The 16,531-nt window shown below is 46.1% G+C and overlaps 1 protein-coding gene across 1 annotated transcript in view; it reads left to right on the forward strand.

Annotated features, from left to right (window-relative positions):
* Positions 1 to 16,278, forward strand: part of LOC114553058 (receptor-interacting serine/threonine-protein kinase 4-like) — a 34,416-nt gene extending 18,138 nt beyond the window's left edge. The window contains exons 7-12 of the mRNA XM_028574153.1: positions 1,156 to 1,308; positions 1,417 to 1,499; positions 1,622 to 1,691; positions 3,804 to 3,861; positions 8,073 to 8,098; positions 16,256 to 16,278. Of these exons, the coding sequence (XP_028429954.1) occupies positions 1,156 to 1,308; positions 1,417 to 1,499; positions 1,622 to 1,691; positions 3,804 to 3,861; positions 8,073 to 8,098; positions 16,256 to 16,278 (413 nt within the window). The remainder of the gene's footprint in view (positions 1 to 1,155; positions 1,309 to 1,416; positions 1,500 to 1,621; positions 1,692 to 3,803; positions 3,862 to 8,072; positions 8,099 to 16,255) is intronic.
* The last annotated feature ends 253 nt before the right edge of the window (positions 16,279 to 16,531 follow it).

Below are 16,531 nucleotides of genomic sequence, written 5' to 3' on the forward strand. Positions count from 1 at the left end.
ATGGTCAAAACAGCAACAACCAGCACTTTTTGACATCCATCACAAAGTCTAAAAATAGCGATAAAAAAGTATAAAGTCTAAAAATAGACAGGGGTAGTGTGGTCTGCCACAGTGTGTCTTTTTTAATGGAGAGAACAAAGGAACACATGGAGGAAGCCTGAGAGGTTCTGTTAACCAGAAAGTTAAGGTTGTGGACTGAAAAGCTGGACCCTGAGTTTTGTACTTTGGACTTTTGAGTTTTGAATTTATCTGGAGGACTGTAGTGAAGGATCAACCTTGCTGAGATGGAGCTTAAAAAGTTTGGTTTAATGTTTTCTGACCTTTTTTGTGAGTTACTTGAACAGTGGATCATAGAAAATAGAAGCTCCAGTCTTCTGTGATCACGGTTTGTGCGTGTGCTGATTTTACCCCCACACAACCTCAGAGCTCCACACTTTGAGTCACACACATCTCGTCTTCATATCAGAAACAAGGAAATTAATTTGGTGACCGCTCTCTCCTGCTTTGTCAGTGGCTTTCAGCGTCACATACTGACCCAGCGTCTGGCACGTGGGACTGCTGGGATTGGTTCAAGTTGCGGGAAATCCTGGAGGGAGTAATATGTGAAATAAATAGTTACAGTGCTTTACTTTTCGTTTATGTACAAACAGTTCTTTAGGACAGCATGTCATCTGCTACTGCTACGCATTGCTAGGCCTGAAACACAATGTTTTTACATAATCACAGTTTCTTTGTTTAACCCCAATTAATTGCTGACATAAGCTGAGGTCTTGAGTTATATGCCTGTTGATGGTAATTGTCATGTTTATGTAATTTAACAACACAATACAATGTTTTTTTTTTATGATTATAAACAGGCTTTATAGACTCTGTACTCGTGTTATTATCTGGGTCACATGGCATTGATGTAACAAAAGATGTATCATGGGATTCATTTGTTTCGAAAAGTGATAAATAAATATATTTGACTAAAAGAGACAGTTATTTAGTTAATCGTAATTATTTCTGAGACAATTAATTGTACAGTCAATTTTGGAATTGTTATAGCAAGTGGCAGAGTTGTCCCATTTAGCAGGATTTAATCTGAACCTTTACATAAGCATCAGTCCAGACCGTCTATTCAGGTATTACTTTTTAATTCTTCCTCCAATGTAGATGCACCGCCCGACTTAGTGATGCTTCGCATCCCACTGGGAGACCGCCCACTGCTGGATGATATCAAGGGTGATGCTGAGGGGTTGACAGAGTTGACAGGACTGATGAAGAGATGTTGGGATCATAAACCTCAACGAAGGCCAGGAGCCCTTGGTGAGGAAACTACTTCATTTACCTCTGAAACTCTGAATTAACACAGAAAAATAGCTTGTGGTGCCTGGCTCTAATGTTAAAATGTTTACTCTATGTTGTGTACAACAGAGATTACAACTGAGACAGAACAACTGTTCAAGTTGCACAAACATGAACTCAATAAAGCTGTCTATAAAGTGCTGAAGAAACTGGTGAGGAACAAATCTCTTCATAAACACTGAAATCACACTGAGACACTATAACATTTTGACACAATGCAGCAAATCATTGTTTTTATCACTGTGTAACTGGCTCTTTCTCTTTCTCTTTCCAGGACCAAAAGGAAGAAGACGACATGGCAGCAGGAAAGAAGGTTCGGAGGGATCAAATCGCTAAGGCTCCAGGTCTGTATTTAAAAACATTGAGCAAATGACTATGTTAATGTTTTTTTGACACCGTACTTTGGTTTTACTTTCATTCCAGTGGTGTACTCGCCAGAACATCGGTCAAGTTTTACCGTCCGGCCCTGTCTGTCTTTATTATTTACTTTGCGTGCATACTCTGGCCAATCACAACCAAGTTAGTTAAAGTTGTGTTTACCCCATAGGCTCCACCATAGCTAAATAGTTTTTGAGCGGAATGACTCATTTCACAAAATTAATTTATACAATTCGGTCCGATAACATTTTGGAAAAGTCCAGAAGAGTGGTGATCCTTCTGGTCCTTTCTACTGCCTTTGACACAGAGAACCACCAGATCCTCATTTCCACCTTCAGGATCTGGGTGTCTAAGGCTCTGCACTCTCTCTGCCCACATCTTATCTCAAAGAATTAGGGCCCTATTTTAACGATCTGAAACACAAATATGAAACGCAAAACGCAAGCAGCTTTGTGGGCGGATCTCGGGCGCTGTTGCTATGATACCGGCGGGATAAATGACTCTTGCGCCCGACGCAAATCTAAAATGGGTTGGTCTGAAGTAGCTAGGTGTGGTTTGGGCGTAACGTGCAATAAACCAATCAGTATTATGACGGTGGATTTGCCTGGCGCACTCCAGCGGGAGCTGTCCGAGATGTGGTAAAGTAATAAATGCCCGTCTTGGCCGGGTGGCGATGTTGCTGCTCCTCTCGGGCGCATCTCCTCAAGTCTGGAGAGGATTGCTGCAGCCATGGAGGGTGGGTCTCCAAACGCACCACCTGCTCCTGTTGTGCCCATTCCTCCGCCCCCCCCCCCACTCCATCTCCGTCCACCCGCTCCATCAGGAGCACATCGCGCTTTACTACAGGACCAGATCCCGCCGTAGTTCAACACCACGTCTCCTTAAGTCCTCTAATATTTCCTCATTTAGGTCATCAACACATCCATGATTCATGGAAATGTTGTGTAAATCACAACAAACCACAAAGAATGCTGGGACTTTTTGAGGACTGTACTGTAAAGTTCTTCCTGACCTATCCAAACACCTGAAGCGCATTTTCAGTAATATTTTCCATGTAATTATGTATGGTTTGCAAAAATGGGAACTGCTGCGTCCGTTTAGATGAGAGAAGTGTATGTGCGTTGTGCACACGCTACATTATGGCCAAGCATGCGCCCCTAAAATAGCATCTGAATAACGCGCTACTAGCGCCACTGACCTTAGACTAGCGCCACTGACTTTAGACTAGCACCACTGACTTTAGACTAGCGCCACTGACTTTAGACTAGGACCACTGACTTTATACTAGCACCACTGACTTTAGACTAGGACCACTGACTTTAGACTAGCGCCACTAACTTTAGACAAGGACCACTGACTTTAGACTAGCACCACTGACTATAGACTAGGACCACTGACTTTAGACTAGCACCAATGACTTTAGACTAGGACCACTGACTTTAGACTAGCACTACTGACTTTAGACTAGGACCACTGACTTTAGACTAGCGCCACTGACTTTAGACTAGGACCACTGACTTTAGACTAGCACCACTGACTATAGACTAGCACCACTGACTTTAGACTAGCACCACTGACTATAGACTAGGACCACTGACTTTAGACTAGCACCACTGACATTAGACTAGCACCACTGGCTATAGACTAGGACCACTGACTTTAGACTAGCACCACTGACTTTAGACTAGCACCACTGACTTTAGACCAGGTCTTTCCTGGTCAGTGGCGGAATTGTAGCAGCTGGTATCTCTGCCTGTCTGACTGACATCTCTCTATTATTATTATTATTATTATTATATTCTAATTGGACACACCATTGTAACAACACCAACACTGGCTTGGCCCCGTCATCCTCCATCCTCTCGTCCAAAATCATCACATCTGGTTGCAACAAACCAAGACAGCAACAGCCAAACGGTCAAACTCAAGTCTTGTCAGTCCACTAATTAGGTCCTGTTTGCATGTGTGTGGACTCGGCCAGTGTGTGTGTAATTTTTTAAATAAAAATAAAAAAAAATAAAAATGTAATGTAATGTATCCTCCTTGGATTAATAAAATATGACTTCTTCATCTTCTAGTGGAGGAGATCCAACAGGCCCTGAGAGGATTGGATCTGCCTCCTCTGGACCCTCTCAGGTATGAACACACAACAAGAGCTCTAACTCTGCAGGTGTCTCTAATTTCTTCTCCTTCAGCTGAATAACTTCTTATTTCTGTTCAGTGGAGAGAGTAGACCTGAGTTAGGAAACATATAAAGAAGGTTCCCATGGAAACATCAAAAATTCATTCATTCATCATTCCCATTTTAGTCCTGTTAGCAGCATGGCTCTAGGGATAGTTATGTTGGTCCACCGCTTTGTCCCAGTCTGAAATATCTCAACAACTCCTAAATATGTTGAGATAATATCTTAATTATTAACATTTCTTCCCCAGAGAATTTTTCCATAGTGATCCTCTGAGTGTTCCTCTGGCGTCACCAGCAGGTTTAAACTTTTAGCTTTGAGTGAAAACATCTTATCATCTATTGGATGGATTCAAATTAAATGTGGTTCATACATTAATGTTCCCCATGTGATGAATTGTAGTAATTCTGACTTTTTGTCTAGCACCATCGTCAGGTCAACTTAAAAGTATTTTCCCCATAAAAGACATTTTCTTGAGATGATTAGGTATTATCTTCCTAGATAAACCACAGTCACGTTAATAATTAGAGTAGATGTAGATGGTTCAAAAACCCCAATGAATAAACGAGGTAGAGATGGAGTGACCCTGCCCGGAGGAAGCCGTCTGGAGCCAGGCCCAGACGGCGGGCTCGTCGGCGAGCGCTTTGTGGCCGGGTTTGCCACGGAGCCCGGCCGGGCACAGCCCGAACAAGCTACGTGGCTCCCATCTCTACAGCCCATGGGCCCACCACCTGTGGGAGGAACCGCTGGGGTCGGGTGCGCTGCCACATGGGTGGAAGTGAAGGTCAGGGGCCTCGACGGACCAGACCCGGGCAGCAGACGCTGGTTCTGGGGACGTGGAACGTCACCTCTCTGTGGGGGAAGGAGCCGGAACTGGTGCGGGAGGTGGAGCGCTACCGGTTAGATCTGGTGGGGCTTACCTCTACGCACAGTCTCGGTTCTGGAAACGTACTCCTGGATAGGGGTTGGACTCTTTTCTTCTCCGGAGTTGCCCAGGGTGTGAGGCGCCGGGCGGGTGTGGGGATACTAACAAGCCCCTGGCTGAGCGCCGCTACGTTGGAGTTTACCCCGGTGGACGAGAGGGTCGCCTCCCTACGCCTGCGGGTTGTGGGGGGGAAAACTCTGATTGTTGTTTGTGCATATGCACCAAACAGGAGTTCGGAGTATTCTGCCTTCTTGGAGACCTTGAGTGGAGTCCTGCATGGGGCGCCAGTGGGGGACTCCATTGTTCTGCTGGGGGACTTCAACGCACACGTGGGCAATAATGGAGACACCTGGAGAGGCGTGATGGGAGGAACGGCCTCCCTGATCTAAACCAGAGTGGTTGTTTGTTGTTGGACTTCTGTGCTAGTCATGGATTGTCTATAACAAACACCATGTTCGAACATAGGGATGCTCATAAGTGTACCTGGTACCAGAGCACCCTAGGCCGAAGGTCAATGATCGATTTCATAATCGTTTCATCTGATCTGAGGCCGTATGTTTTGGACACTTGGGTGAAGAGAGGGGCAGAGCTGTCAACCGATCACCATCTGGTGGTGAGTTGGGTCAGGGGGTGGGGGAAGACTCTGGACAGACCTGGTAAGCCCAAACGTGTAGTGCGGGTAAATTGGGAACATCTGGAGGAGGCCCCTGTCCGACAGACTTTCAACTCACACCTCCGGCGGAGCTTTTCGTGCATCCCTGTGGAGGCTGGGGGCATTGAACCCGAGTGGACAATGTTCAAAGTTTCCATTGCTGAAGCTGCGGCGAGGAGCTGTGGTCTTAGGGTCTTAGGTGCCTCAAGGGGCGGTAACCCACGAACACCGTGGTGGACACCGGTGGTCAGGGAAGCCGTCCGACTGAAGAAGGAGTCTTTCCGGGATATGTTATCCCGGAGGACTCCGGAGGCAGTTGCAGGGTACCGAAGGGCCCGAAGGGCTGTAGCCTCTGCCGTGAAAGAGGCAAAGCAGCGGGTGTGGGAGAAGTTTGGAGAAGACATGGAGAAGGACTTTCGGTTGGCACCAAAGTGCTTTTGCAACTAAAACAACAACAAAACTGTTCGCCACCTCAGGAGGGGGAAGCGGGGAACCATCCAAGCTGTGTACAGTAAGGATGGGACACTGTTGACCTCAACTGAGGAGGTAATAGGGCGGTGGAAGGAGCACTTTGAGGAACTCCTGAATCCGACTAATACGCCCTCTATGTTAGAGGCAGAGCTGGAGGATAACGGGGGATTGTCGTCGATTTCCCAGGTGGAAGTCACTGATGTAGTCAAACAACTCCACAGTGGCAAAGCCCTGGGGATTGATGAGATCCGTCCAGAAATGCTCAAGGCTCTGGGTGTGGAGGGGCTGTCCTGGTTGACACGCCTCTTCAACATTGCGTGGAAGTCTGGGACGGTGCCAAAGGAGTGGCAGACTGGGGTGGTGGTTCCCCTTTTTAAAAAGGGGGGCCAGAGCGTGTGTGCCAATTACAGGGGTATCACACTTCTCAGCCTCCCTGGTAAAGTCTACTCCAAGGTGCTGGAAAGGAGGGTTCGGCCGATAGTCGAACCTCGGGTTGAGGAGGAACAATGCGGATTCCGTCCTGGTCGTGGAACAACGGACCAGCTCTTCACTCTCGCAAGGATCCTGGAGGGAGCCTGGGAGTATGCCCAACCGGTCTACATGTGTTTTGTGGATTTGGAGAAGGCGTATGACCGGGTCCCCCGGGAAATACTGTGGGAGGTGCTGCGGGAGTATAGGGTGAGGGGTCTCTACTCAGGGCCATCCAATCTCTGTACGACCAAAGCGAGAGCTGTGTCCGGGTTCTCGGCAGTAAGTCGGACTCGTTTCAGGTGAGGGTTGGCCTCCGCCAGGGCTGCGCTTTGTCACCAATCCTGTTTGTAATATTTATGGACAGGATATCGAGGCGTAGTCGGGGTGGGGCTGGGGATCACATCGCTGCTCTTTGCAGATGATGTGGTCCTGATGGCATCATCGGCCTGTGACCTTCAGCACTCACTGGGTCGGTTCGCAGCCGAGAGTGAAGCAGTTGGGATGAGGATCAGCACCTCTAAATCTGAGGCCATGGTTCTCAGCAGGAAACCGATGGAATGCCTTCTCCAGGTAGGGAATGATTCCTTACCCCAAGTGAAGGAGTTCAAGTACCTTGGGGTTTTGTTCGCGAGTGAGGGGACAATGGAGCAGGAGATTGGTCGGAGAATCGGCGCAGCGGGTGCGGTAGTACATTCAATCTATCACACCGTTGTGACGAAAAGAGAGCTGAGCCAGAAGGCAAAGCTCTCGATCTACCGGTCAGTTTTCGTTCCTACCCTCACCTATGGTCATGAAGGCTGGGTCATGACCGAAAGAACGAGATCCAGGGTACAAGCGGCCGAAATGGGTTTCCTCAGGAGGGTGGCTGGCGTCTCCCTTAGAGATAGGGTGAGAAGCTCAGTCATCCGTGAGGAGCTCGGAGTAAAGCCGCTGCTCCTTTGCGTCGAAAGGAGCCATTTGAGGTGGTTCGGGCATCTGGTAAGGATGCCCCCTGGGCGCCTCCCTAGGGAGGTGTTCCAGGCACGTCCAGCTGGGAGGAGGCCTCGGGGAAGACCCTGGACTAGGTGGAGGGATTATATCTCCAACCTGGCCTGGGAACGCCTCTGGATCCCCCAGTCGGAGCTGGTTAATGTTGCTCGGGAAAGGGAAGTTTGGGGTCCCCTGCTGGAGCTGCTCCCCCCGCGACCCGACAACGGATAAGCGGACGAAGATGGATGGATGGATGGTAGATGTAGATTGCGTTGTGTTTATGAATGTGTCTACTACTATTGCCAAGCAGCTTGCTTTTCTTTACCTCCTCCCTCGACTTCTTCTCTACTACTTACTTATTCACAGATGATGATGTTGTTTGTATGCCCCCGTGATGTTTCAGAGAGCAACAAACAATGTGATGAGCAGAAATGTCTCCGTACATTTTTCACATTGTGTTTTATCATGTGGGAGGAGATTAATGAAACCAGAGCAGATCAGTGATGTCTGTGTCTCTTATTATTTATACGTTATCTTCCCATTCCTCTGAGATACCAGAGACCAGTTAACTGAGATGAGTTTCTCTGTCTCTCTGACAGACTGAGGAACATCATGTCTAACAGCAGTTAGGACTCATGTTGATAGAAAATCATTCTGACTCTGTTTCTTCCTCCAGGGTCCAGAGGAGTGATCTGATGAGATGTAAGTCTGTTAGTTTCTCTTTAAATACACAGCTGATAGTTTCTCTTCATTACAACATTACTGACAGTAACAGTGGAGGATCTAGAATATTTTACATGGGGTGGCAAAGGGGAAGTGAGACATCTTGGCAGGGTGGTAGGGGAAGACGGTACATTGGAACCCCCCATATGTAAACACTCTGCTACACCCCACAACACCCTGCTACACCCTGCTACACCCTGCTATGACCTGCTACACCCTTCTACACCTTGCTACGCCCTGCTACACCCTGCTATGCCCTACTTTACACTGCTATGCCCTGCTATACCCTGCTACACCCTGCTATACCCTGCTATACCCTGCTACACACTGGTACATCCTGCTACACCAGTGGCGCAAAAAGTGGGTATGCGCTATATGCGGCGCATAGGGGCGCAGCACCGTGGGGGCGCCAAAGCGATGGTAGAAAAGAAAAAAAAAAATTTAAATATTTGTTTTGGTGTTTTCTATATGTAGCTGCTTTTGTGCGTTTCTAAATCATTTCTGCATTTCCTCAATGTTATTATATAACATTGTAGAGGACTAACAGGCTTGAGTAGGCGCCCTATCTCATCTCATCTCAGATTCCATCATAGATGAGAAGAGGGAGCAGGGGGGTGCTCCTATTTATATATGTCAATGGGCGCTCCCTACTATGGCCACGCCAAGACCCGGGCTATTGAAGGGCGGGCCCGGTCTTGGCGTGGCCATAGTAGGACTCGTAATATCGCGAGTGGGGGCGCCGTGAGTGCTGAGCGAACAGGTACAGTAGTGAGTTGTCGTCTGTGGAAAAAGTTGGATAAAGCAAAAAAGCTGTCGGGGGCTTAAAAGAAAGAGGGAAAAGGAGATAATATGTCAATGGATGCAACAGCAGTTAAATACGTGGACGGTGAAAGGCAACAGGTAGGATTTAAAGTGTGACGTCTGTGCTTGGAGGCTTGCAAATATTCATGTTAACAGACTAGCTAGCGTTAGCTAACACTGGGAATGTAGCAGCCAAATATTCATGTTAACAGACTAGCTAGCGTTAGCTAACACTGGGAATGTAGCAGCCAAATATTCATGTTAACAGACTAGCTAGCGTTAGCTAACACTGGGAATGTAGCAGCCAAATATTCATGTTAACAGACTAGCTAGCGTTAGCATACACTGGGAATGTAGCAGCCAAATATTCATGTTAACAGACTAGCTAGCGTTAGCTAACACTGGGAATGTAGCAGCCAAATGGGAGTTTACAGCTAGCTTAGAATATGCAGAACTGAGGTTGCTGAGCTGAAAACTGGAAAATATAAGGTAGCATGTACAATAAATGACAAGAATCTGGAAAACATAACTAATGCTATAACTCTGGTTTACCATGGAATCATTAATAGATTTTGTGTTACCATTAGCTGTCAGACATACAGGCTAGGCCTATAGTTACATCTGTTGGGTGACATGGAAGCTGTAATTACATCTCTCTTTCTCTCTTTCTCTCTCTCTCTCTCTCTCTCTCTCTCTCTCTCTCTCTCTCTCTCTCTATTTAAAGGTCTCTGTGCTAAGTGGCTCTCCATATTTGTACTTTTTTAAATCCAAAATGTGAATGTAATTTCAACAGCAGCACAACCTTACTGCATAATAGTTGTCTTATCTAATACCATCACTCGGCTGATTTAAGAATTGAGTTTAGGCTGCTTTATTTAACAGTGGGTTCATTTCATTCAGGTGTGAGGATGGTGGACCAGGAAAGACAGGGGAAGGCAACAGGTAGGTCTAACATTAGGGGGAAGTGTAGGGGGAGCCACTTGATACCAAAAGATTCATTTCTTAATATTAATATGGAAAATCAATTACATAATGTTTGTTTGACAATATGTCTTAGTGGAGGAGAACACAGGCAAGGAGTGAATGAGACAGACATGAGGTGGGCAATGGCATCAGGTTGAGATGAGACCAGTGATGACATCAGGTAGGAGTATTAGTTAGACCACACAAAACTAAATGTCCAGTATGGTTTGAAGTTCTGTTGACCAACCTATTCACTGTGTCCTTTATGGGGAAGAAAATAGTGCAGACAGAGATGGAAATATAACAATTAGCCTATGTCTGACAGTGGGGACGTAGTAAACAAATCAGAATGGGGGGCACACTTATTTATTTATGTTTTTTGTGGGGGGTGGGCGCCAAAATTGTTGCTGCATACCCCTCTGACACTGGGTAGTTGCGCCCCTGTGCTACACACTGATATGCCCCACAACGCCCTGCTACGCCCTGAACTGCTACAACAGTTATTTCAAGTCATAGTTCCATTATCTTTAATGTGACTATAATTGCCACTGTTCTATAATTATTAGGAATCATAAATCTCTATATCTGTACATCTGTATCCCAACCTGCAGCAGCAGATGGCTGCCCACCAAAAGCCTGGGTCTGTCCCAGGTTTCTGTTTAAAGGAAGATTTCCCTCACCACTGTTGCACCAAAAGCTTGCTCTTGGGAGAATTTCTGGACTTGTTGGGTCTTTGTAAATGATAGACTGTGGTCTAGACCTACTCTATCTCTAAAGTGTCCTGAGAAGAGTGAACTCTTTTTATGATTTGATACTATAAATAAAACTGAATTTAGCTGAAGTTGAATTAAATGGCTTGATCATATTTACTGATACAGACAAATAGAACAGAATGTGTCTTATTTGATCAGTAATTATGATCAAACAAAAGATCAAACAAATGCTATGATAGAAAACTGTAAACCATCATTAGATAATCTATGTATATATGTAAATATTTACATATCTAACCCTATAACATATACAACCGAATAGAAATAGCCAAAAACTGAAAACTTGTCATTTCACTGAAAACATGACATGTAATGCTCCTGTACTGCAATTAATATGGAATGAGAATATAAACATACCATATGATCCAGGTTACTGCAGGCCTCTTCCTCCCTGTCATCTTCATCTTCCTCCTACTGATGACTCTCTGCCTCTGTCCCTCTCTCTGAATCTACAGCCTCCTCTTCCTCCCTGTCATCTTCATCTTCCTCCTACTGATCACTCTCTGCCTCTGTCCCTCTCTCTGAATCTACAGCCTCCTCTTCCTCCCTGTCATCTTCGTCTTCCTCCTCCTGATCACTCTCTGCCTCTGTCCCTCTCTCTGAATCTACAGCCTCCTCTTCCTCCCTGTCATCTTCATCTTCCTCCTCCTGATCACTCTCTGCCTCTGTCCCTCTCTCTGAATCTACAGCCTCCTCTTCCTCCCTGTCATCTTCATCTTCCTCCTCCTGATCACTCTCTGCCTCTGTCTCTCTCTCTGAATCTACAGCCTCCTCTTCCTCACTGTCATCTTCATCTCTCTGTGTTGTAACGTCGGCGAAACGCCGTCCCTCTGTAAACACTGTGTGTGAGTGTGTGTGTGTATGTGTGTGTGTGTGTGTGTGAGAGTGTGTGTGTGTTTGTGTGTGTGTGAGAGAGTGTGTGTGTGTCTGTATGTGTGTGTGTGTGTGTGTGTGTGTCTGTCTGTGTGTGTGTGTGTGTGTGTGTGTCTGTGTGTGTGTGTGTGTGTCTGTGTGTGTGTGTCTGTCTGTGTGTGTCTGTCTGTGTGTCTGTGTGTCTGTCTGTCTGTCTGTGTGTGTGTGTGTGTGTGTGTGTGTGTGTGTGTGTGCACTCAGCATGTTTATAATCTATAAACATGCTTTATAAACCAGTTATTAATTATTAATTATTAAGTAACTAATTATGTTATTAATAACTGCAGCTGTGTTGTGTCTCCTTCCCTCCGTCAGATTCCTGTGAACTCACACTGGACACAAACACAGTGAACAGAAACCTCAAACTGTCTGACAACAACAGGAAGGTGACATTAGTGGAGGAGGATCAGCCATATCCTGATCATCCAGAGAGGTTTGACTACTGGTCTCAGCTGCTGTGTAGAGATGGTCTGACTGGTCGCTGTTACTGGGAGGTTGAGACGAGAGGAGGGGTTTATATATCAGTGAGTTACAGAGGAATCAGGAGGAGAGGAGACAGTGATGACTGTGTGTTTGGATGGAATGATCAGTCCTGGAGTCTGATCTGCTCTGATGATGATGGTTACCTTGTCTGTCACAATAACAGAGAAACATTCATCTCCTCCTCCTCTGTCTCTGGTAGAGTAGCAGACATCTCCTCCTCCTCTGTCTCTGGTAAAGTAGCAGACATCTCCTCCTCCTCTGTCTCTGGTAGAGTAGCAGTGTATGTGGACTGTCCTGCTGGCTCTCTGTCTTTCTACTCAGTCTCCTCTGACTCACTGATCCACCTCTACACCTTCAACACCACATTTACTCAGACTCTCTATCCTGGGTTCTGGTTCTGGTCTCGTGGTTCCTCAGTGTCTCTGTGTCATCTGTAGGAGGAAACAACTTCCTGTCCTGTGGGTTAAATATTGGTGGAGGACGAGGCTTTACTTTGTCTCTCTGATTGTGTCTTTAATCTTCTTCTTCTTCTTCTTTAGTAATGATGAAATGATCTCCTCAGGGATGATCATTAGTTGTGTATGAACTGTGTTGACTTTAATTTTCACTGTAATCATGTTTTATTGGAGCATGTTCACCTGTTATTTCCATAAATGTTTAAAGATTAAAAAGACTCAAAGTTTGAACATTAAACAATAAAGATGTTTCCTTCATTACAACGTGTTTTATTCTTTTTCTGTGTATTATATAATGAATCTTATTTCCATAAACAGAATATGTTTTGTATTAAGACGTGTGTAGTCTCTGACTCCTCCTCCCATCCTCAGTCCATGAACACACTAAACACATTAATGAAGTCAAGAATGTCCACAGCCTCTAAAATAGTACAATGGAACAACTTCACATTGAATTCACTAATGGAGGGAATCCATCTCTCTGCTCTCTGTTGGTTGAGTCTGAAAGGTGACAAAAGACAACGGAAAAGGTGGAAAAGGCGACAAAGAAGGCGACAAGAAAGGCGACAAGAAAGGCAACAAAAAAGGTGGAAAATGCGACCAAAAAGGCCACAAGAACAAAAGGCGACGAAATGCAACAAGAAAGGCGACAAGAAAGACGACAACAAAAAGGAGACAAGAAAGGTGACAAGAAAGGATACAAGAAAGGCGACAAGAAAGACTACAAGAAAGGTGACAAGAAAGGCGACAAGAAAGGCGACAAGAAAGGCGACAAGAAAGACGACAAGAAAGACGACAAGAAAGGTGACAAGAAAGGTGACAAGAAAGGCGACAAGAAAGGCGACAAGAAAGACGACAAGAAAGGTGACAAGAAAAAGGTGACAAGAAAGGTGACAAGAAAGGTGACAAGAAAGGAGACAAGAAAGGAGACAAGAAAGGTGACAAGAAAGGCGACAAGAAAGGCGACAAGAAAGACGACAAGAAAGACGACAAGAAAGGTGACAAGAAAGGTGACAAGAAAGATGACAAGAAAGGTGAGAAGAAAGGCGACAAGAAAGGTGACAAGAAAGATGACAAGAAAGGTGAGAAGAAAGGCGACAAAAAAGACGACAATAAAGGTGACAAGAAAGGAGACAAAAAAGGTGACAAGAAAGGTGACAAGAAAGGAGACAAGAAAGGTGACAACAAAGTGGACCAGGGTCCTACTTGCAGACAGAGGCTTCCTAGTAAGAGAAGAGTTGGTGAGTGTGAGAGCAACTTTAACATACACACGTTTTTTTTTTCAACTGATAACTTAACTTACATACCCAAGTTCAATGAAAACATACATTTTTAAATAGTCAACCCAATGAATAAATGCAAGTTTAACTTTCAATAACTCATAAAGTTGAGTTCAAAATCCACAACTTGTATAAGCTCGTTCAGTTAAAAATAAGAAATAAGTGGACAAGGAGAAAGACTTTCGGACGGCACCAAGGTGCTTCTGGAAAACTGTTCGCCACCTCAGGAGGGGGAAGCGGGGAACCATCCAAGCTGTGTACAGTAAGGATGGGACACTGTTGACCTCAACTGAGGAGGTAATAGGGCGGTGGAAGGAGCACTTTGAGGAACTCCTGATTCCGACTAATACGCCCTCTATGTTAGAGGCAGAGCTGGAGGATGATGGGGGATTATCGTTGATTTCCCAGGCGGAAGTCACTGTAGTAGTCAAACAACTCCACAGTGGCAAAGCCCCGGGGATTGATGAGATCCGTCCAGAAATGCTCAAGGCTCTGGGTGTGGAGGGGCTGTCCTGGTTGACACGCCTCTTCAACATTGCGTGGAAGTCTGGGACAGTGCCAAAGGAGTGGCAGACTGGGGTGGTGGTTCCCCTTTTTAAAAAGGGGGACCAGAGGGTGTGTGCCAATTACAGGGGTATCACACTTCTCAGCCTCCCTGGTAAAGTCTACTCCAAGGTGCTGGAAAGGAGGGTTCGGCCGCTGCTCCTTCGCGTCAAAAGGAGCCAGTTGAGGTGGTTTGGGCATCTGGTAAGGATGCCCCCTGGGCGCCTCCCTAGGGAGGTGTTCCAGGCACGTCCAGCTGGGAGGAGGCTTCGGGGAAGACCCAGGACTAGGTGGAGGGAGGTCCAGCTGGGAGGAGGTCTCGGGGAAGACCCAGGACTAGGTGGAGGGAGGTCCAGCTGGGAGGAGGCCTCGGGGAAGACCCAGGACTAGGTGGAGGGAGGTCCAGCTGGGAGGAGGTCTCGGGGAAGACCCAGGACTAGGTGGAGGGAGGTCCAGCTGGGAGGAGGCCTTGGGGAAGACCCAGGACTAGGTGGAGGGAGGTCCAGCTGGGAGGAGGCCTCGGGGAAGACCCAGGACTAGGTGGAGGGAGGTCCAGCTGGAAGGAGGTCTCGGGGAAGACCCAGGACTAGGTGGAGGGAGGTCCAGCTGGGAGGAGGCCTCGGGAAGACCCAGGACTAGGTGGAGGGAGGTCCAGCTGGGAGGAGGCCTCGGGAAGACCCAGGACTAGGTGGAGGGAGGTCCAGCTGGGAGGGGGGGCCTCGGGAAGACCCAGGACTAGGTGGAGGGATTATATCTCCAACCTGGCCTGGGAACGCCTCGATCCCCAGTCGGAGCTGGTTAATGTTGCTCGGGAACGGGAAGTTTGGGGTCCCCTGCTGGAGCTGCTCCCCCCGCGACCCGACACCGGATAAGTGGACGAAGATGGATGGATGGAAATAAGTGGACATAACTAAATGGGTCTGTAATATTGTGTTGTGTATATTGTGTATATATGTGTATACATGTGTGTGTATGTGTATACATGTGTGTATGTGTATGTCACCTTTCTTTTTCTTTCCTTGCTTGCTTTTATTTGGGAGTACATTAAGTAGATGAGGATGGATCCAGTTCTCCTCCATGAGATCAGCTGTCATGGCTGTGTGACGTCACTCAGGCCTGCTGTGTGATTCATATGCCGAGTTTCCTCTCTCCTAACACACAAGGTGTTTCTCAATGTCAAGGAAGGATTCTTCGAAGCCAAAATTTCGAGGATGCTATGTCATCGACGTCCGTCGAAGGACCGTTCCGATGTCGAGGATCCTCCGAATTCTACCAAGGACTGAGTCCTTCGTTCGGAGAAATCCCCATAGATGGCAAAGGATGCATATGTGTATCCTTCGCGCTCCCATATCACCCACAATCCTTTGCGCGCGGCTTTGCCGGCTTGTTTAAAAAAATTAAATGGCGGACCTAAGCGGGAGTTGGAGCGGCATCGCTGACGCCGAAATAATCATTTAAACGTAAGTATCTTTAGTGTTTGTCGTACATGTGTCATCACCGTTAATGTTTTAAATCAATGTAAAGCTTAAACCTTTAATGCTGGTACAGATTGCTATAGTAATTAGGTAAATACACCCGAGCTAACGTTAAGCTAACTGAACCTATCATTAACATTAGGCTGTTAGCTAGCTAGCTAGCGGTCGTTTTGTGCGATTTGTGTTTTGAAAGTTTAATGTCCGGTGGCATTTTCATCTCTTTTATATGTTGTTACTCTATATGCGTAACGTTAGCAGAGATTTAGAAATGTGTGTGTTTATCAGTTGTAGCTGCAGGGTGGTAGGTAACGCTGCACCTTATTTACTTCACTATCAACGTTACATGAAGGCTAAAATGTATGAGTAGTTTCCCATGTAAAAAGTATAACGTTACGTTATAGCATTCATAATGGTAAACATATTTTTCTTGTGTTTTGCTGTCTTTTAACAGGGACAAACGGAGGCGGTAACTGAGGATGGGAAAGCAAAAGACAAGCAGGGAGACAGAGGCCAAAGAGAGATGTTGAATAGCTAGATTATTTGCTAAAGCCTTTTAGAGATTGACATTCTGAAAATAAATGCATTAAATTAACTGGTTTGTCTGTGTCATTACGTTTTTGGGTGTGTATATAATATAAACTGTTTTTCAATGTCTATTTCTAACTGAATAATTATATTCAGATGGTACCTGTTTCAATAACTCGTAAGGTATAGAAGCTCTAAAAAG

Source organism: Perca flavescens, chromosome 3, assembly GCF_004354835.1.
Source record: "Perca flavescens isolate YP-PL-M2 chromosome 3, PFLA_1.0, whole genome shotgun sequence".
In the NCBI taxonomy this organism is placed as follows: Eukaryota; Metazoa; Chordata; class Actinopteri; order Perciformes; family Percidae; genus Perca; species Perca flavescens.